Source organism: Rhodamnia argentea, chromosome 7 (genome assembly GCF_020921035.1).
Source record: "Rhodamnia argentea isolate NSW1041297 chromosome 7, ASM2092103v1, whole genome shotgun sequence".
NCBI classification, from domain to species: domain Eukaryota; kingdom Viridiplantae; phylum Streptophyta; class Magnoliopsida; order Myrtales; family Myrtaceae; genus Rhodamnia; species Rhodamnia argentea.
The window spans coordinates 2,505,485-2,526,454 of NC_063156.1; the positions used below are offsets into that span (position 1 = coordinate 2,505,485).

Genomic DNA, 20,970 nt, shown 5'->3' on the forward strand with positions numbered 1-20,970 from the left:
TGTATCTGTGAGCGTCATCTCCAAATCCAAGTTTTTTCTGCATTTCTAATGTTTTAATTTTGTGAAGTTCCGACTATATACACACGATTGTCATGACAACAGATGATTGATCCGCAAACCCTAAGCTCATCCCCTAAGCATCATCAGAAGTCACCGGGTTTACACCACAATATCCGGCGAACTCGATGGGCCATTATCGCAATACATTCCAACGCCATGTACAGCACTCTGCGGGACTCTGACGTGATTGAAGACTCGCCGTGCCCTTTCTTTCTCTATATGTTCGAGTAGACCTAATCAGATAGGTTTGGACGATGTTCACTCCGCTTCTTAAATTTATCTACTCTACATTGTCGTTTCGTGTTTGAAGAAGACATAAGAGACTGCAGTGGAAGACGGATGAGCTTATGTCCATGCTACCGGTCAAAACTTTGGTAACATCAATTATCATAATATAATATGTTCTGCACACATAAAATGTAAGGTTTATGCACATTTCCTCCTTTGAATACAAGAAATTTGTCAAAAAAGAGTGTCCAAATGGTCGAACCCTAATTACCCTCTTTTTAAATTTTCCATGCGTGCCGTTTCGTTTTGTTTATCCGAATTTTTTCTCATCCGTACAGATTAACGATGTGATTACCAGTTATTCCCCTCCTTAATGTGCATGGAAAAACATGTCGCGAGATCCTAAATCTCGACGCAAAGCGACAGAAGCGAAGACAAATTTAACTTCCGTCAACCGTCGACGACACAAGAAGCCTCCCCCCACCCTGCCTCACCACCTCAATCGTAACGACGCTTCGATTTGTCCAGCCATGTCCGAAACCCAACTCCTCTTAACCGTCCCATTCCCGAAATCCATGGACCCTCCTCTCTCCTCTGTCTGAACCAACCCTAATCTCTCCGTACTTCTGATTTCCTCTCCCCTCTGTTTTCTGTCCGACTGGGGGGAAAAAAAGCAAGAGAGAGAGCGATGTGAGGAAGAGAGAGAGAGACAAAAGAAGCAAAAAGAAAAAAAACTCATTTTTCCTCTCTCTCTCTCTCTCTCCTCTTTCTCTCTCTGCCAATCCAGTCCCCTCCATCCTGCAAATGCCAATCCCATGCAATTCCATGCACGAGGAACTTGATCGCTTCATCCCTCCCCCGTTAATCTCGTTCCAATCTTCATCTCTCTGCGACTACCGAATTTCGGGTAGTCCGCGGAGAAAGAGAGGGAGGGAGACGACGCCGCTTGTGGCCGCCCGTTCCCACGGCACGCCCATCAGTTTCAGATGTTCGTCGTGCCCGCCTTGCCACTCCTCGACACGGCCCTAGACCTCACGCTCCTCGCCCTCGTCGCCGTCCTCCTCCTCCTGTCCTCCCTCTCCTTCGCCTTCGTGGTCCACCTCCGCCTCAAGTCCCGCTCTGCCCCGCACCTCGGCAACTTCAACTCCCTCTGGACCGTCCGCCTCCTCCTCATCTCCGCCACCACCCTCTGGGCCCTCGTCGAGGTCCTCCGCGTGCCCTTCTTCCGCCGACGCTACCTCGCACCGTTCCTGCCCTTCCTAACGCAGAGCCAGCAAGCCGACGTCTGCAAATTCCATGTCGTCCTCTCGCTAGGGCTCTGCGAGCCCGTCTTCCTGCTAACCTTGCTCTTCCTCGTCAACGTCTCCATCAAGAAGAAGGACCCGCGCCGCCTGTGGGCCCTAGCGTTTGTGTTCGGCGGCTGCCTGCCCCTCCTCTTGTTGCAAATCGTGTTCTTGTTCTACGACCCGATCGACCTGCTGTTGCCAGAGGTCTTCAGGCGGAGCTCGTACATCTCCAAGGATGAGTTTGGCAACGACACGGTCCTGTGCACCTACCCTTTGACGTCCACCATCGTGTTCGGGGCATTCGGGGTCACGTACTCGTTGTGCTTCCTCCTGTCATGTTGGAAGGTCATGTCCCTCGTCATCAACAAAGGACTGAGGACTCGGATCTACGTGCTTGCCGCTGCGATCTTGGTGTCGCTGCCTTTAGAGATTTTGCTATTGGGGGTCTCGACAATGTGGACACCGGACCGTGTCGCTTACAAGGGCATGATGTTCGGCGTTTTCCTATGCACGTTGGCATGCACCACGGCAGGGGAGGGGATTTTGGTGATTCGGCCAATTATCGATGCTTTGGCCGCCGGCGGCGAGTGCTGCCAATGGAGCCCGAATCAGCGGTTGCCGCAGGAGGAGGACCGGACACCACAGGCGGAGGAGATGGGGGTAAAAGTGTGAAAAGGGACAACATTACTGAATTCTACACTATGTTTGATTGGGACGGACGGGGACATTTTAGTCTCTAGCGGAGTTTGGCGGTGCAGGAGAATGCATTCGGCGGAAGAGAGGAATTCCAAGTTACTGATTGTAAGATTTCAACCTTTTGTTTATTCTTTGCGGTTAAGGCGTAGGAACTTGTGTTCTTAGATTCTCTTAATTCCAATTCCAAGAATTCTCAGGAAGAAAAAGGGTGAATTTTGTCCAAAATCCGAGATTGCCTGCGCTTTCTTGAACTAGAACAGATCGGTTCGATAGAGACATGACCATGGCAAATCATGAAATAAATCATGGGCAAACGACATGGCGGTCGAGTTGCAATGCTTCGACATTATTCGATAAAGAATTATGCAAAAAACACGCATTAAATCATCTCTTATGAGTAGTTGCAAGGAATTATTGTTTGTGTCGAAACATTTGATATGAAAATCAAAATTACCGATGCTGATCAGTTTTTCCTTCATGCTGCGTATGCTTGTCGTGACCTTTGAGCCTGGTTCTGAAAACTTTGGCTTCTCCGACTTATTTTGGGATGGGGGGTTGACTTGACTTGGTCAACGCTCTAAGGGACAAGATTTCGGGGTTTTTCCAAAACAAGATAAAAAAAAAATTAATTACCAAATCAAGTGTAAAAAAATTTTATTTACCAAATCGGGTGTCGCTCGGCAGGCTTGCTGCCGAGTGGTCCCTCACTCAATAGTCACACCGCCGAGAGGGCCGGAAAAACGAAAAAAATTTCCCGCTCGGTTGTCCGATTGCCGAGCGGGTGGGGCACATATTTTTTTTTTTAATTTATTTGCTTGCTCGGCAGTATGAGCATCAACCTTTTTTTAAATTTTTTGTTTATTTTCTTTTTTAATCATTTTTTAATTTCTTTTTCTTATTTTCTTTTAATCAATTTTTTATTATTCTATTTGTTCTTTGGAATGGACAAAATATTAATGAAATTCCTATATAATACAACGTTACGTGTTAACGAGCAAGCGAACGAACGATCAAGGCTGCTCGTTTGTTCGCTCGTTTAGTCCGCGGGGTCAAGGCTCGTTCGTTCGTTCGTTCGTTCGTTCGCTCGCTCGCTCGTTCGCTTTGTGGCCTCGATCGTTTGTTCTCTCACTTCACGGGATCGAGGCTCGCTCGTTTGTTCGCTCTGCGGCCTCGATCGTTTGTTCGCTTCGCGGCCTCGATTGTTCGCTCGCTCGCTCATGTTTACATTTTGTGTCGGAGTAAACCAAGCCATCCTGGTCTCATTATAGGGTGAGGAAAGGGACTATCAAAATAGAGCGTATGCATCATGTTTATGAATTTAACGCTCATGTTTACGTTGCGTGTCGTGGTTTCCTTGCCATGCCTAGTGCTCAATGGAGTGGACTCACTCGGGAACGCATTTTTTCGTAAATTAGAATTATTTGCATGAATGAGTTTGGGCGAAGAAACCGGCGCGACCATGTCGGACGATGAGGATGAGTTGCAAATGGATTTCTCGTGGGATCTCTCTTTTAAACTGAATATGAAAGGTCTTTGATGGAGAGAGTTTGTCACGAATTGAAAATTGAGGATGAGCAAGTGAACGATAGAGGCCTTGGAGCGAACGAACGAGCGAGCAACAAAGCGAGCGAGCGAACGAACGATTGAGGCTGCGGAGCGAATGAACGATCGAAGCCGCGAAGCAAACGAGCGAGCGAGCGAACAAACGGGCCTCTACCTCGCCGATCGAGTGAGCGAAAGGGCGAGCGTTTGCTCCGCAGCCTCGATCTTTCGTTAACGCAGACCATTGTATTATATAAGAATTTCATTAATATTTTGTCCATTCCAGAGAACAAATTGAATAATAAAAAAAATGATTAAAAGAAATTAAAAAATGATTAACAAAGAAACAATAAAAAATTTAAAAAAAGTTGAGTGCTTGCTCGATCGTCATCTTGCCGAGCAAGCATAAAAAATAAAAAATAAAAAAAATATGCGCACACCCGCTCGACAATCGGATCGCCGAGTGGAAAATTTTTTTGCTCTTTTGGTCCGCTCGGCAATCTTATTGCCGAGCAATGGGCCACTCGGCACACTAAGATCGCCGAGCGGCACCTGATTTGGTAAATAAAATTTTTTTACACTTGATTCGGTAATTTTTTTTTTTTTTTTATCTTGGTTTGGAAAAAAGCCCCATTTTTTCCATGGATAGCTACGAAAACTTTGGTGTATGGAACTCCGAAATGGGCTGCTTTAAGTTAGTCAACGACGATTTGCACAGCTTGGGATCCTCAGCCAATGACATCGTACGATGTAGAAATCTGATCAAGGATTGTGAATGATCATTATGAGAACGCATGTTAAACATGCAAAATTGGGCTTGATGCGCAAGTTATTTATATAAGTTTTATCTAGAACCCTCATAGATAAGCATCCGATATTGTCGGACCCAAAAAAAAAAAAATGCAAAATTGGCGAACACCTTCAGAACGAAATTGATTTGCTTATGAACAAAGAATATCCCATGGGGGCCGGAGTGGATTCGAATAGCTAATTAGATGGAAGGGTCTGCTTACGACGAGCCTTGACTACTCAGTCGGCTAGCTGATTGGTTCCACGGGGACAATCGGCCGCTTGGAGAAAACTGAGCTTGGCCGAGCGCCGTTTACAATCATCGATTGGAGTTCGCAAGTCCCATGGACTTTAATCTACGCCCGAGACATAAAGGAAAAGAGACAAGCTATTGGCTTCAACAAACGTCCGCATATAAGTTCCTTGCCCTCTTAGGTCAAGTTCGCGAATCCAAATATATGAAGGTCTCCATAAGAGCTAAGGTTTTGACATTAGTCAACAAATCGATGAGGTTTCCGTTCTAAAGAGAATACATTTTGTACTCTTAAGAGATATCACGAAACTCCGGCGAGCTCCCCCGTCGACTACGACTCGGTAGTTGACTAAAAAAAGAAAATCGCATTACCGACTTATCCATTCAAGTGATATCTCGATGCGAAATTTTGACCTTCAATTTCGAATCCGACCAAATTTCTTTTGTCCATCAGAATAGAAGGAAGAGATGCCATGTTGTCTCCTGTGTAGGTAATGCATTCCGACACACACCACGTAAATTGGAGTTCAAATTTTCAAATCTTTGACCATAGTGCCCGGGGAGTTTATGGCCGAGTTAAACGTGCGAAATCCCACATACGAAAATGGCAAAAAGCAAAGGCGGCGACGTGACCTCTTAATGACCGGCGGCCCCCACGTGCTGATGTCCGCGGCCGCAAACCATACACGTGTCCAAGAAAAGTCAAACTTATGAATTTTTCCATTCCCTTGAAAATGCACCAGCTACAACTTTTTCCGGTGGTACTAGTATATTTTCGTTTGGTAACCTTAGGACAACTATTTCCCCAGTTATTATCGGAATCGGATTCGAACCAGGTCGAACTCTTTCGTTCTTCTATGTGTGATGAATCCTTTTCAGAATTGAATTTTATTCTATACGGGAATTGATATTCAAATCTTCAACTTTAACACTTCAACTTTCCCAAAACTAACCCCCAACTAAATTTAAACGAGCAAGTCAACAAACATAGGTCAAATTCCCTACGTAAGTCTCTAACTTTGGATCCAATTCCAATTCTATCCGAAAATGAGAATGGTATCTTTGGGATTTATATATATGCATATTTGCATGTAATTTGTCGTATCGATTTACGAGATTAACGATGCTAATAAAATTGTGTTAAACGTATAAATGGGTCAACCATATTTTTGCACGCTCTTTTTAATTGTTTAAAAAATTCATGCATGTTCGAGACATCTAATTTCACAGTTTCGGCTACAACAACCCGTCATTCGAAACATTGAAAAATGATGATTTTCTATGAATTGGTTCTTTTTTTTTTTTAATTTGTCAAATTAGTATTCATCGAAGTATTTTGATGTCAAAAGTTGAGCTGGTCACGAGACTAAAGCCTCACACAGAAGATTTGCAAACTTCTTTTGCGTGAAATGTTTGCAAATTTGGTCAAATATATTGTGAAGGACAATAACTCTCCTTTAGTTTCTTGCTCGTTTTGGACATGTCCACCATGTAAGAAAACGGGTCGCAGCGTCTCCTCGTTCTAACTAAAACTACAGCAAGCCGTCATCAATTCCCAATTTGAAGTCATCCTCTCCGTCATTGGACTTCTCACCCAAAATTAAGATTTTATTTCTTTTGTAAGAAATGAGCAATTTAAAATACATATGTTTCAAAATAACCACACGGATCGCTTGAAATAATTAATCAATAAAAAAATATTTTCGTTTACCGATAACAAATTGTGTCTACACATTTATGTATGCGATGACATTTTTATTCGTTCATTCAATTCTATAAGCAGTCAATTCGCGAAAACATTTTTCAATTCGCTAATATTTTGCGAAACAAATGGAACCTAAACCAAATATGATAATTTTCAATTAGTGCATGCGTAGCAAAATCAAAAATAGCAAAACCACCCCTCTACGCATGAAGTTTCAAAAGAGAAAGGAAAACCGTCTTCGAAATTGCAATATTTTAGGCTGCGAATTGTATGGTCTTGAAATTGAAAAACAACAGAAAATAGTGGGTATAGCTAGATTATTCTGTTAATAAATGTTAGTGTGAAAGTGTTGTTTTTGCTTCGGAAACAAGTAAAAAAAAAGAAAAGATTACACTTATCCGAAAAGAAAAAAATTAACAATAAGCAGCAAAGATGGATTGACCAGGAACTCTCTCGTCACGCGCGGACGACGGCCACAACGACCGACCCCAAATACGACTTCTTCTCATCTCCTTCGTCCCGTGGACCGGGCTGGAATTCTCCTTCCCCTTGACCTGCCTCGGTTCAATCCAATCCCTTCGCTCGCACCTCTATATAAGATCACCCGCCTCTTCAATCCTCTTCTCACTTCTCACTTTTCACTCTTCGATTGGCAAACCGAGATCAACCCCTCGCGTTCCGATCTCGAGAGGTTTCCGCGGTCTCAAACCGGGTTTCCCTTGTTTTTTTTCCAAAGATGGTGAGGAGTGCCGACGGCCATCGCCGCCACCATCCGAGCCTTCATCTCCCCTTGCCCCACATTCACCTCCACCGCCACCACCACCACCACGAGAGGGAGGAGGGAGACAACTTGAAGGACGTGCCGAGAGGGTGCTTGGCCATATCTGCGGGCCAAGGCGAGGACCAGCGGCGGTTCGTGATCCCGGTGGCTTATGTGAACCACCCGCGGTTCGTGGACTTGCTGAGAGAGGCGGAGGACGAGTACGGGTTCAACCAGGAGGGGCCCATCAACATCCCTTGCCATGTCGACGAGTTCCGCAACGTGCAGGACTCGATCGGCAGGGATGCGAGCAAGAGCCACGGGCGGTGCTTCGGACCTTCTTGATGGATGATCCGACGATGGACTTGATCAATTGTGCATACAGTAGACGGTTTAGTTTGAGCATACGATAGCCATGTAACGAGTTTCTTCCAATTTTTTTTTACCCTTGTGGGTCTTTTTGATTCATGTAGATGGAGATTTCGAGAACCTAAAAAGGATACATTCCATTACAGATGTGTTTGAAATTCAACGTGTCTTCATTTGAATCATCGTTTGACCATTTCATGCCTTACTAAGTGGATAAGCGAAGTTAGAAAGAAAGGCAAGTAGGAACAAGCTCGGCACACTTGAATGGCGGCAACTCCACCCGATCTTTTAATGGTCTTTGTCGCGCAAAATTGGCAGTTAAGATTTTTTGCGTTTGTTGCCGAATTTTTCTTATGACGTCGAAAAGGGATTCTTATTTCAATAATCGAGCACTTTTAAAACAGAGTTGATGGTAGAGGTGGCCAAATGGACCCGTGGGCCTGAAACCAGCCCATTAACCGGGCCCACAGTTCCAACCCGGAACCGGAACCTGAACCGGCCCTCAAGGGCCTGTTCCAGTTTGTGAATTGTTGGAACCGGCCCGGAACCTCCGGTTCCGACCCGATTAAAAAAAAAAAAAAAGGAGAGGAAGGAGGCCGGGTGAAAAGAGCAATTGGGCCTTGGAACGGGCGGTTCTGAACCGGAACCGGCCCGGAACAGGCGGTTCCAAACCCGGAACTGGAACCGGCGGTTTTGTGGAACCGGCCACCTCTAGTTGATGGGCTTCTAAACACAGACCATCCCATAGCGGCCAGATGGGATTTGAACAGTCAATTAGATGAAAGGGCCTGGTTACGATGGGTCTTGACCATCCATTCGGTTAGCTGATTGGTATCGCGAGGACAATGGGCCACTTGGACAAAACTCAGTTGGGTCAGGCGCCTTTCACAATCATCAATCAAAATACGTAATTCCGACAAGACTCAGTTCAGTTTCAACAACAGCCCGCAAATAAGTTCTTGGTCTTAGTTCAGTTTGAGATCCAAGTACGCGAGGGTCTCCTGCGAGTGCTAAGGTTCCTATTACGGTGGAGTCCCGGCACGAAATTCTCGTAGCTGATCTATCCATCTCGGGAAGTTCTTATCGATGGCGAGGTCAGCATCGACAATTGAAGCCCGGATCTTGTTGCTGATGGTGCCGAAAGATGAATGCATATCGTGCTCTTAAGAGATATCATGAAACTCCGGCAGGCTCCGCCATCGACGATGACGAGTCGGTTTTTGACTTGCAAAAATCACAACACCCACCCACTTATCGATTCTAGTGATACCATGGTGTGAAATCTTGACCTTCAAAACTTGGATCCGACCAAATTTCTATTGTCCATTGGCATAGAAAGTGGAGATGCGTTGTTGTTTCGACTAAACAGTACCGACACCAACATACGGCAAAACACACCGACACGTCATTTCTCAAAAAATAAAAAAATTCCTACACGTTGGGACATGTTGTATTTAAATGTAAATTTATGTATATATACATGATAAATTATCATTTTTACAATTATTTCAATCAAATTAATTTGATGCAAAAGGAGAGCTTATGGAAATGACTAGTGGTTAAACAGCTGGAGGGGCATGAACTGATGTTAAAATGACAGCAGCAAGGTCGCAAATTAGATGTCATGAATTAACTGCGAAATGGCGGAGAGACTTTCTTTTATTGTGGACAAAGTAAGAGCCGAGTTCCAACATGACAGTTATGGCGAGAGCTTGATCAAGCGTTCGAGCCTCATGATTTGCGTGAGAAGTCTGTGGAATTATAGCATTTATGTTGGTAAAGCTTTTCCCAGCAGAGACTGCTCTTGGCTCAGTTGGAGCAGCAAAATTACAACTTGGGAAACCAGTTGAAGTAGCATCGACATTGGACTACACCAGAAGCCAAATGCATCCAGCAAAGCCCACCAAATATTCACTTTACGGCCGAATGAAATTCTCTCTTTCAATTACATTCATCCAATCCAACCCCACTACAGAACGCATCTCATTTTGAAACTACCAGACCATGGCATTAAGCAGATTCAGTACCTTCTGTCAATCCATCTGCGATGGTTTCTTCTTCTTCTTCTTCTTCTTTTTTATATGTCCATCAACTTAAGGTAGATTTAAGAAGACAAACAAGAAGTTTCTTTAAAGGAAGGAGTCCCATATCGACTGTCTAGCGAGGATAACAAGTGGGATGGTTCTTTAGGATGTTAGGGATGAGATTTGGAGACTTAAGGCTCTCCATTGTAGTTTCTAACTCACGTGTCATGGACACGCGTTGATCATGTGTCGGATCCGTCTCCGAGCATGTCGAACATGTGTTCATGTAGGTGACACGGAGCCAAATTGAACATCTACATAGGTTTTCGAAGACTGTACATACAGAGGACAGAGCGCCGAACGGGTTCGGAAAGGCCTTCCTCTAAAAGCAAAAAAAAAAAATCTCCTGGGTAGGGAATGTATTCCAACTCGCACGTCACATGGAACTCTAGGCCTGTGGCAGGAGTCTGCTGCCGAGTTTTTCCTTTTTTGGGTTTCGAACTGTTGCCGAGTTAAACGTGCCAAATTAACATACGAAAATGGAAAAAAAAAAGAAGAAGGCAGAAACGGCGACGTGACCTCGTAATGTCGGCTGCACAATGTGTCCCCAATAGTCTCATTGGTCATATTCATAGCATGCTCAAAGTCGAACCTGTGCACGGTGACGTGTGACGACAAACTCACCTCGGCGGCCCCACGTGCTGATGTTCGCAGCCGCAAACATACACGCGTCCAAGAAAAGTCAAACTTATGAGTTTATATTCTCCTGAAAATACACCAGCTACGACTTTTTCTGGTGGCGCTAGTATATTCTTATTCGGTAACCTTAGGACAAGTATTTCCCCAGTTATTACTGGAATCAGATCCGAACCAGGTCGAGCTCGTTCATTCTTGATTTTTGTGATTAATTCTTTACAGAATTGAAGTTGTTCTATAGGGGAGTTAATATTCACTTTTCAACTTTATCAATACCACTTGCCAAAACCTAACCCCAATAAAATTTGAACGAATGAATTGATAAAAATAGATCTAATTCCCTAAAAGAAATCCTTCAATTTTAGACCCAACCTTAATTCTTTTCCAGATTTTCGCCAACTTTCACTCCAATCCTAAATCTACCCGTGCATCTAAAAATAGCAATTAATTTCTTCAAAATTATCACGTCAAGGCCAATTGGAGGTCCATTAGGGAAACCTGCGTCTTCACCAATATCGTCGCCATCATAAGGAACAACAAGAGGCTCCTAATGTTGATGATTTTGAAGAAATCAATGGCAATTTTTTTGGAAGCTTGGGCAGATTTGGGACTAGGGTAACAGTTGAAGATTTGGACCTAAAATTTCGAGTTTTTATTTCTTATGAGGAAATTAGCCCCGACAAGAGCAAAATGTTCTATTTATACATAGAAATATATTCGCTCAAAAAAGATACCACGTCCGTATTGTAAATATGCAGCTACAAATAATCCAGCTAAGGTAATCAAATGGTTCTGTTTCTTAATCTTTCTGACTTGCTCCTACGGAACCAAGGTCGAAAAGATTGAAAAAAATCAGTATGGAACTCCTTTGGTATCGATTTATGAGAAAGATAAGTTCATGCAAATAAGATGGACAAGACAGAGCTCAAAATGAGAGTGGAATCTTGGGATTTTTATATGCGTATGGTACACGTATTTCTCGTGTCAATTTACGAGATTAATGATGCTAGTAAAATTTTGTTAAACACATAAACGAGCCAACCGGATTGTGCATGATATTTTCACTTGTTTAAAAGACTTATGCATGTCCGAAACATCTAATTTCACAATTTCAGTTACGAACTTACGATAAACCTTCATTTGAAACATTAAGAAACGATGATAATCTATAAAATGGGTGCTTTTTTATCTGTCAAATTAGTAAATATCGAAGTATTCTGACGTCAAAGATTGAGCTGGTCACGAGATTAAAGGCTCACACGTGAAATCACTGACATGTTTGCAATCTGGTAAAATATGTTGTGAATGATAACAACTTTCCTTAGTTTCTTGCTCGTTTTCCACATGTCCACCTCGTAAGAAAACGGGTCGCAACGTCTCCTCGTAGTAAAGTAAAACTACGGCAAGCGGTCATCAATTCCCATTCGAAGTCATCATCAGTCATTGGACATCTCATCCAGTGTAGGCAAAAGTACTAAGAAAAGTCCTAAATATATTGGATTGGTATCAATTTAGTCATAAACTTTTTTTTAGGCGTCCTAAACTTTTCAATTGTGTCAATTTAATCATTAACCTTTCGCATTTGTGCCAATTGAGTCTATTCGGCCAATTTTGATAGGAAATCGCCGACGTGAATTATTTTTTCTTTAAAAAATAAAATTTTAAATTATTTTTTCATTTTTTCTTTCTTTTTGTCCTACGTGGTCGCCGACAACCCTCACCGTGGAAGAGGTGGCCCTTGCCCGCCAAAAAAAAAAAAGCTAGAAAAAATGTGAAAAAATTCAATTTACAAAATTATAAAAACCAAAATTCCACGTCAGCATTAATCATATCACGTAGAACGCACAATATTCACGTCGCCTATTTTCGATCAAAATTAGTAAGACGGACTCAATTGGTACTAATACAAAAGATTTACGACTAAATTGGCATCAATGGAAAATGTTTACGACTTTTGGACACTTTTCCCTCTGATCTAAACCGAATATGATAGTTTTTAATTAAGTGCATGCGTAGCAAAATTCCAAAAAAAAAAAAAAATCTCTGCGCATGAAGTTTCAAAAGAGAAATGAAAACATCTTTGAAATTGCAATATTTTTAGGCTGCAAGTTGTATGGTCCTGGAATTGAAAAACAACATAAAATTAAGTGGGTATAACTAGACTATGTTGTTAATAAACGTTATTTTGAAAAAGTGTTGTTTTTGGGTTTTAGCATGGATTAGCCTCCTTTCTCATTCTCGCTTCGGAAACAATTAAGAAAAGATTACACTTAATCCCCAAAAGGAAAATTAACAATAAGCAGCAAAGATGAATTGACCAGGAACTCTCTCGTCACACGCGGACGGCTGTAACGACCGACCCCAGATACGACCGTTTCTCATCTCCTTCGTCCCTAAACAAAGGTGCACCCGACTGGGAGTTCTCCTTCCTCTTGACCTTCCTCGGTTCATTCCAATCCCTTCGCTCGCACCTGTATATAAGAACCCCCGCCTCTTCAATCCTCTTCTCACTTCTCAATCTTCGATTGGCGAAACAGGATAAAACCCTCCCGCGATCCGATCTCGAGAGGTTTACGCCGTCTCCAGCCGGGTTTCCCTCGTTTTCTGTTCAAGATGATGAGCGTCAACGGGTATCGCCGCCACCACGCAAGCTTTCATCTCCACTTGCCCCACATTCACCTCCACCACCACCAACACCAACACGAGAGGGAGGAGGGAGAAACCTTGAAGGCGGTGCCGAGAGGGTGCTTGGCCATATCCGTGGGGCAAGGCGAGGAGCCGCGGCGGTTCGTGATCCCGGTGGCTTACGTGAACCACCCGCGGTTCGTGGACTTGCTGAGAGAGGCGGAGGACGAGTACGGGTTCAACCAGGAGGGGCCCATCAACATCCCTTGCCACGTCGATGAGTTCCGCAACGTGCAGGACTCGATCGGCAGGGACGCGAGCAAGAGCCACGGGCGGTGCTTCGGACCTTCTTGATGGATGATACGACGATGGACTCGATCAACATGTGCATACAGTAGACGGTTTAGTTTGAGCATACAATAGCCATGTAACAAGTTTCTTCCATTTTTTTTTACCCTTGTGGGTCTTTTTGATTCATGTAGATGGAGATTTCGAGAACCTGAAAAGGATACATTCCATTACAGATGTATTTGAGATTCAACGTGTCTTCATTTGAATCATCGTTTGACCATTTCATGCCTTGCTAAGTGGATAAGCGAAGTTAGAAAGAAATGCAAGTTGGAACAAGCTGGGCAGACTTGAACGGCGGTGACTCCAACTGATCTTTAAATGGCCTTTGTCACGCCAAATCGGCAACTAGATTTTTTTCGTTTGTTGCCAAGTTTTGCTTATAATGGGTTTCTCATTTCATTAATCGAACACTTTTGAAACGAAGTTGATGGAGTTCTGAACACACCAGAACATCCCATGGGGGCTGGAGGGGATTTAAACAATTAATTAGATGAAAGGACTTGTTGCTCTTATGGAAAGTTCTTGTTAATGGCGAGGATCTCGTTGCTGGTGCATAAAGATTAATGGCATATCGTGCTCTTCATAGATATCGCGAAACTCCGGCAAGCTCCGCCATTGACGACGAGTCGGTGTTTGACCTGCAAAAATTGCAACAACCACCCGTTTATCCATCCTAGGAATACCTCGGTGTGAAATCTTGAACTTCAAATCTTGAATGGGACCAAATTTCTATTGTCCATCGGCATAGAAAACGGAGGGGCGCTGTTGTTTTCGAAGATCGTAGACTCGGAGGACTGAGGTAAGGCCTTCCCTACTGAGTAGGTTTTTTCATTTTTTTCTCTGTTCTTATCCTGAGTTGGTTATGCATCCCAATAGAGTCATTGTTCATATTCAAAAACATGCTCAAGCCAATGATGGTGACGTGTGATGACAGCTCGTCGACGTCGGCGGCCCCACGTGCTGATGTTGGCAGCCTCAAACCCTACACGTCTCCAAGAAATGTCAAACTTATGAATTTATATTCTCCTGAAACTGCGCCAGCCACGACTTTTTTCTGGTGGGGCTAGCATATTTCTAATTAGGTAACCTAGGGCAACTATTCCCCCAGTTATTAGCAGAATCGGATTCGAACCAGGTCGAGCTAGTTCCTTCTTCTATTTGTCATGAATTCTTTTCAGAATTGAACTTGTTCTATGCGGCTATCAATATTCACATTTTCAATATTTTATTCTATTTTATAAGTCATACCGTGCACGCTACGTGCTGTATACGGATTGCAAAACCATGCTTCCTCACTCACGTGTCGCCAATTCTTGCCCTTGAGAAGGTGGGGAATCAAGCTTCCCACCTCCCCATTCCCAAGTGGGAAAGGTGGCCAGTGGTTTATATTTTCAACTTTAACACTATCACTTGCAGAAACCTATAATCCAAATAAAAACTTAAACAAATAAATTAGTAGAAATATGCCTAATTCCCTAAAGAAAAAAGGCCCCAACCGTAGATCAAATCTCAATTTTGCCTCAAACTTTCTTTCTTATGAAAAAAAAAAAAACTATGGCTGTCACTTCAATCCCAAACATGCATGTGCTTCCAAAAGTCACTACCGGTATTTTCAAATTATCAATGCCAGACCAAGTTAGAGGTCTATTTTCTCTTCACCAACATCTCCACTCTTGTATGGAACAACAATAATAGCCTCTTGATATTGATGATTTTGAAGAAACCAATGGCAATTTTTGAACTAGTGAGCAGATTTCGGATTAAATTGATTGTTGAGGATTTTTTTTTTAGACAAAAAAAAATTTGAGATAGAATTGAGATAGAATTCTGAGTTTTTATTTTTTTCTTTTCTTTTAAGGAAATTATCCCAACAAGAATGGAACTTCGTTTATATCTGATCATGAGAAAGATGAGTTCATGCAAGACGAAGCTCAAAAAGAGAAAGGTATCTTGGGATCATATATGCGTATGGTGCACAAAATTCGTTGTGCCTGTTTACGAAATTAACGATGCTAGTGAAATTTTCTTAAAAGGCATAAACGAGCCAACCACATTTTTGCACGATCTTTTTCACTTGTTCAAAAAACTTATGCATGTCCAAGATCTTTAATTTCACAGTTCCAGTTACAATAACCCGTCATTCGAAATGTTAAGAAACGATGATAATCTGTAAATCGGGTTTTTTTTTTTTTATCTGTTGAATTAGTAGTTGATGTCGTGCATGCAGTCCTTGCTTTTTATTTTGGTTAAAATGAATGAAATGTTATTTTGGCAAAGAAAGGAAAAGAACAAGTATTCTGGTGTCAAAAAAATTGAGGTGGTCACGAGACTGAAGACTCACAGAGAAGATTTGCAATTTCTTTTGCGTGAAATGTTTGCAAATTTGGTAAGATATCCTGTGAAGGATAATAACTTTTCCTACTTGCCCGTTTTGGACATGCCCACCGTGTAAGAAAACGGGTCGCAACGTCTCCTCGTGCTAAGAAAAACTACGGCAGGCGGTCATCAATTCGCATTTGAAGTCATCCTCCGTCATTGGACATGTCACCCAAAACTAAACCGAATATGATAGTTTTTAATTAGTGCATTCGCAGCAAGATACAATACATACATTATTTTAAAGTGTTGTTTCTGGACTTTAGCAGGATTAGCGGGAAAATTATCAGAAAAGTCTTAAACCTATTACAATTGTGTCAATTTAATCCTAAATTTCTTTTTTTTTTTTATTGATTCAATCCTAAACCTTTTACAATTATGTCAAATTTAGGCAGATGGATTGAATTGGCACAATTACAAAAGATTTAGGACCGAATCGGCTAAAAAAAAGATTTATGACTGAATTGGCACAATTACAATAAATTAGGATTTTTTAAATTTTCCATAAGAAAATGCTGGCCCGACAATCCGATAATACTGTCGGTTATTTCTGACCACACGATCTCCTAATGAGTGATTTATGCAAAACACGCGATGATGGTATGTGGATCTATATTTGAGATTGTACCGTGTGTGAAAGGACTGTCAAGTAAGCATTTTTCTTCCCCTTAGGACCAGACTCCTTAATTACTTTGGAAACGTTTTAAAAAGGAGTATACTTATCCGAAAATAGAATTAAAAGTAAGCAGCAGCAAAGATGAATTGACCAGGAACTCTTTCGTCACGCGGACGGGCCACAACGGCCAACCCCAGATGCGACCGTTCCCCATCTCCTTCGTCCCTAAACAAAGACGCAACCGACTGGAATATATCCTCCTTCCCCTGGACCTTCCTCCATTCATTCCAATCCCTCCGCTCCCACCTATATATAACAACACCCGCCTCTTCAATCCTCTTCTCACTTCTCTCACTCTTCGATTGGCGAAACAAGATAAACCACCCCACGGTCCGATCTCGAGAGGTTTACGCCGTCTCAAAACCGGGTTTCCCCGGTTGTTTTTCCTTTATTCAGATGATGAGGAGCGTCAACAGGTATCGCCGCCACCATCCAGGCCTTCATCTCCACTTGCCCCACATTCACGTCCACCACCACCACCACCACGAGAGGGAGGAGGGAGACAACTTGAAGGACGTGCCGAGAGGGTGCTTGGCCATATCTGTGGGCCAAGGCGAGGAGGAGCGGCGGTTCGTGATCCCGGTGGCCTATGTGAACCACCCGCGGTTCGTGGACTTGCTGAGAGAGGCGGAGGACGAGTATGGGTTCGACCAGAAGGGCCCCATCAACATCCCTTGCCACATCAACGAGTTCCGGAACGTGCAGGACTCGATCGACAAGGATGCAAGCAAGAGCCATCGCCACGACCGCCATTGCAACAGCATCTACGGGAGGTGCTTCGGACCTTCTTGATGGATGATACGACGGACAGCTTGATCAACATGTGCATACAGTAGAAGGTTTAGTTCCAGCATAGAATAGTCGTGTAACAGGTTTCTTCCATTTTTTTTTTTCTTTTTTGCTCTTTTGGGTCGTTTTGATTCATGTGAATGGAGATTTGGAGAACCTAAAAAGGATACAATCCATTGCAGATGTGTTTGTAATTCAAACGCGTCTTCATTTGAATCATCGCTTGAGCATTTCATGGCTTACTAAGTGGATAAGCGAAGTTAGAAAGTGGCAAGTAGGAACAAGCTTGGCAGACTTGAATGGCGCTGACTACAGCTCATCATTTTTTTGTTTTGGTCAGAAACTACAACTCATCATTAATGGTTTCGTTCTAAATATTTTGATTAAAAAAAATTCTAAATATTTTAATTTTGTTAGTTGAGTTCTAAACTTTTTAAAACTTTGCCATTGACTCCATGCGTCAAAATTTAGTAGGAATTTGCTGATTTGCATGCCGAGCGTGCCACATAGCAATTTAAAAAAATTATTCCTTTTCTTTCTTTCTTTCTATTCCTTGTTTCTTTTCTATCAACTCCGACAGGGGTCGACGACCCTCATCGGCCACCAGGCAAGGGCTTCATGGCCCTCATTGGCCTTGGCAGAAAGAAAGAAAGTAAAAAAAAAAAAACAAACTTGGATTTTTTTTTTAAATAACCACATCAACGCCCGCAATATTCTGACCCAAAAAAAAAAAAAAAACGCCGGCACTGCCACGTAAGACGTTTGGTATCCACGTCAGCCATTTTGCATTTAAAATTGGGGGAAATTGTAAAAAAAAAAAGTCTTATATATTTTGCACTTTTTTCAATTCATGCCTAAACCTTTTGCATTTGTGCCAATTCAGTTATTTCAACCAATTTTGATTGGAAATCTCTAACTTGAGTGACTGATGCTATCATGGCTTGGCGGGTGTTGACATGGCAAATTTTTGATAATATTTTTTTCTTTTTTTTTTCCTTTTCGTGGTTTTGATTTTGAGCAACCGACAAGGCATCGCGGTGGGGCCGGTCTCTCATGTTAGCGATTTCCGATCAAAATTGACTGAAATGACTGAATTGGCACAAATGCAAAAAGTTTAGGTTTGAATTGGCAAAAATGCAAAAGGTTTAAGATTTTGATCGGAAATTGCTAACATGAGCGATCGGTGCTGCCGTTGCGCTGCGAGTGCTAACAATGCAAATTTTTAATATTATATTTTTTTTCCTTTTACGTGTTTTTGCTTTTTAGAGGTGGGGAGGGCCACCGAGCCCTCACAAATTGCTAACAAGGGTCGCGAGGCCTCGCCAAGTGGGAGCAAGGTCGCAGCCCTCATCATGACCATCGTGGCCTTGCCGTAATCGCAGTGTGTTGGGCGAGGCCGGCCTTGCAGGTGGCGGGTGAGGGCCCCGCAACCCTCGCCATCCGCTGAATAACCGGACTAGAGAAAAGGGAAAAAAAAAAAAAGGAAAAAGAACAAAACAGATTAATGAAAGGTATTAAAATATTATTAAAAATTAGCTACATAAGTGTTGACACCTAAAATTACCTAAGGTGTCACGTGATAGGTACGTGAGGAAGGTATGATTACCTACGCCTAACCGTATTGGAATCGGGTTATGATGGATCGAGAGGATGCCACGCGTCGAGGCGGCGGTTCCCAAAAGCAAGAGGGAAAAGACACACAAAGAAACCACGACCAAAGCGGTTACGCAAAAAGGCGGTAATCCCAAAAGGTGGAAAAGGAAGTGGCGCACGAATCCAGGAACCGTCGATGAAAACCGTCGAAGAAAGGAAGAACGTGCGGGAGTGGAGAACCGGAGGCGGTTACTAAGAGGCTCCCTATAAATATCGCGGGTCATTCAACGAGAAACCTCCCGAACAACTCAACAAATAAGTCTTTACTCTTTTACCTAGTTTCTAGTCTAACTATAACTTTCAGATTCCCATCGTCGATTCAATTCCGGTGAGGGTCATTCCCAGAGTTAGGTGTCGTTGATTAAATTCCGGCGTCTGCTCATTAGGTTCAATACCGTCGATTCAATTACGGTGTTGTTCCCATCACCCATCCTGTCCAATACCGTTGATTAAATTCCGATATTGTGTCTTATATCCACCGTCCAGTGTCGTCGATTAGATTCCGGCATTGTGTCCTACAATTTTGGTTTGGCCTCATTGATTAAATTCCGGAGCCAAATCCCAAGTCATAGTGTGTCGAAGTTTGTTTCATTGTCGAATGAGTGGGCTGTCGAATTGATAAGAGTCTGGATCACGCCTCTCGCATTAACACAACTATTTTTCACATTTGACACTCTCTGTCCAAAATCGACCCGTAACTTCTTATTGGAAAACAAACGGACTAAGTTTGATAAAAGATTCCCGCGTAAATAATCCTTCCGGGCCTCAACCTCTCTCGAGCTAAGACCTAAAAATCCGTTTTGGGCCTAGTCGAGAGATTTTTGACGCGCAACAATAAGAGGTTTATGATCAAAATTGACCGGAAGGATTATATTGGAACAAACGTAAAATGTTTAAGATTGAATTGATAAACTTAAATAGTTTATGATTGAATTGATAAAAGTCCAAAAGGTTTTGCAACTTTTTCGAATCGAAACGTACTGGATAAATGCTCCGTTTTCATTCGGGACAGTGGAGAACGACGCATTGAAACTAGCTGGCTCGTGGTGGCCACACAGCATCGACACGGTCTCCATTGATTGCTGGGTCGGCCGGTGTTCACTTTGCTAATGCTATGTTGAACAATGGAAGATGTTTGGATTAAGACAACCATGCATGTTTTATTTTTTTATTTTTTTGCATTGTCCACAAGTACATTTATTCTATAATCCATCAACCAGGAGGGAGGAAAAAATAACCCTTGCTTTTTAGTTTTGTTTGGCAGATGGAGTTGAATTTTGAAAGTCTTTATCGGCTAATAAGAGTGGAAAATGCTAGACTTATAAGATCTGTATACAATACAAGATTGATTCGCTGAGGCAAGCATTTGTATCGCTTGAAATATGTTCAAACGTTCCGTAAACAATGAAAATATTTCTCATTTATTTATATTTGTAAGCCATTGTTTTTAAGAAAATATTTTTCAAACCATTCATTTTTCGCGAAACAAACGATTATTGGTTCATGGATAGGGCTTTGCCCAGTTTGAAGAGCCAATCACTATTTAACAACACATAGCTTCTTAAACTAATTCATATACCAGTCATTGTAGTTCCAGCATTGCTCGATACAACTTGCTGGTTGGAAGCGTGGCAATTATGTTGTGAAAAATCCACCGCCCATCGAAAAGAGATTGAGGTGAAATTTCAGAGGGGAAGTGGGAGATGAACACGAAACTCGAATTTTATAAGGCGAGTGTGAAGATTAATCATGTTGAAAGTTGTTTGGTGAAAGAAGAAGGCTTGCCGCTCGGGGAAATGAATAATTCAAAAATTATTTTTTTAAACAATTACTTGTATTACTCACAAAAATGAATATCATGAAAATGCTTAATTTGTTATCCATAATAGATATTCTTCACTAATTATATCAAACAATAAATAAGCAATCATTTAAAAAAAAATGCTTTTCAAATCATTCATTTGTCGCAAAAACAGAGCCCAAATTCTAAGTAGTGACCCCTGCCTTCACTCCGAGCTTAATCCTCCTTTTACATTGGACCACAAAACACAATAAACGAATGTGCAAGTACAGATTGGGGAGAAGCTTCCAA

The 20,970-nt window shown here is 42.3% G+C and overlaps 4 protein-coding genes across 4 annotated transcripts; all 4 read left to right on the plus strand.

Moving 5' to 3' along the window:
* Positions 1–1,274: 1,274 nt before the first annotated feature.
* LOC115754286 lies at positions 1,275–2,246 on the plus strand. The gene has a single exon (XM_030693266.1). The coding sequence runs from the start codon at positions 1,275–1,277 to the stop codon at positions 2,244–2,246; it is 972 nt and encodes a 323-aa protein (XP_030549126.1).
* A 5,049-nt stretch (positions 2,247–7,295) lies between these two features.
* Positions 7,296–7,664, plus strand: LOC125315839 (auxin-responsive protein SAUR32-like). Its single transcript, XM_048281825.1, has one exon. It carries the CDS (start codon positions 7,296–7,298, stop codon positions 7,662–7,664), a length of 369 nt encoding a protein of 122 aa, XP_048137782.1.
* A 5,266-nt stretch (positions 7,665–12,930) lies between these two features.
* Positions 12,931–17,558, plus strand: LOC115754305 (auxin-responsive protein SAUR32-like). Its single transcript, XM_030693283.2, has 2 exons — positions 12,931–12,991; positions 16,797–17,558. Exon 2 carries the CDS (start codon positions 16,833–16,835, stop codon positions 17,226–17,228), a length of 396 nt encoding a protein of 131 aa, XP_030549143.1. The 5' UTR covers positions 12,931–12,991; positions 16,797–16,832; the 3' UTR covers positions 17,229–17,558.
* Positions 13,022–13,387, plus strand: LOC125315840 (auxin-responsive protein SAUR32-like). Its single transcript, XM_048281826.1, has one exon. It carries the CDS (start codon positions 13,022–13,024, stop codon positions 13,385–13,387), a length of 366 nt encoding a protein of 121 aa, XP_048137783.1.
* Positions 17,559–20,970: the final 3,412 nt, after the last annotated feature.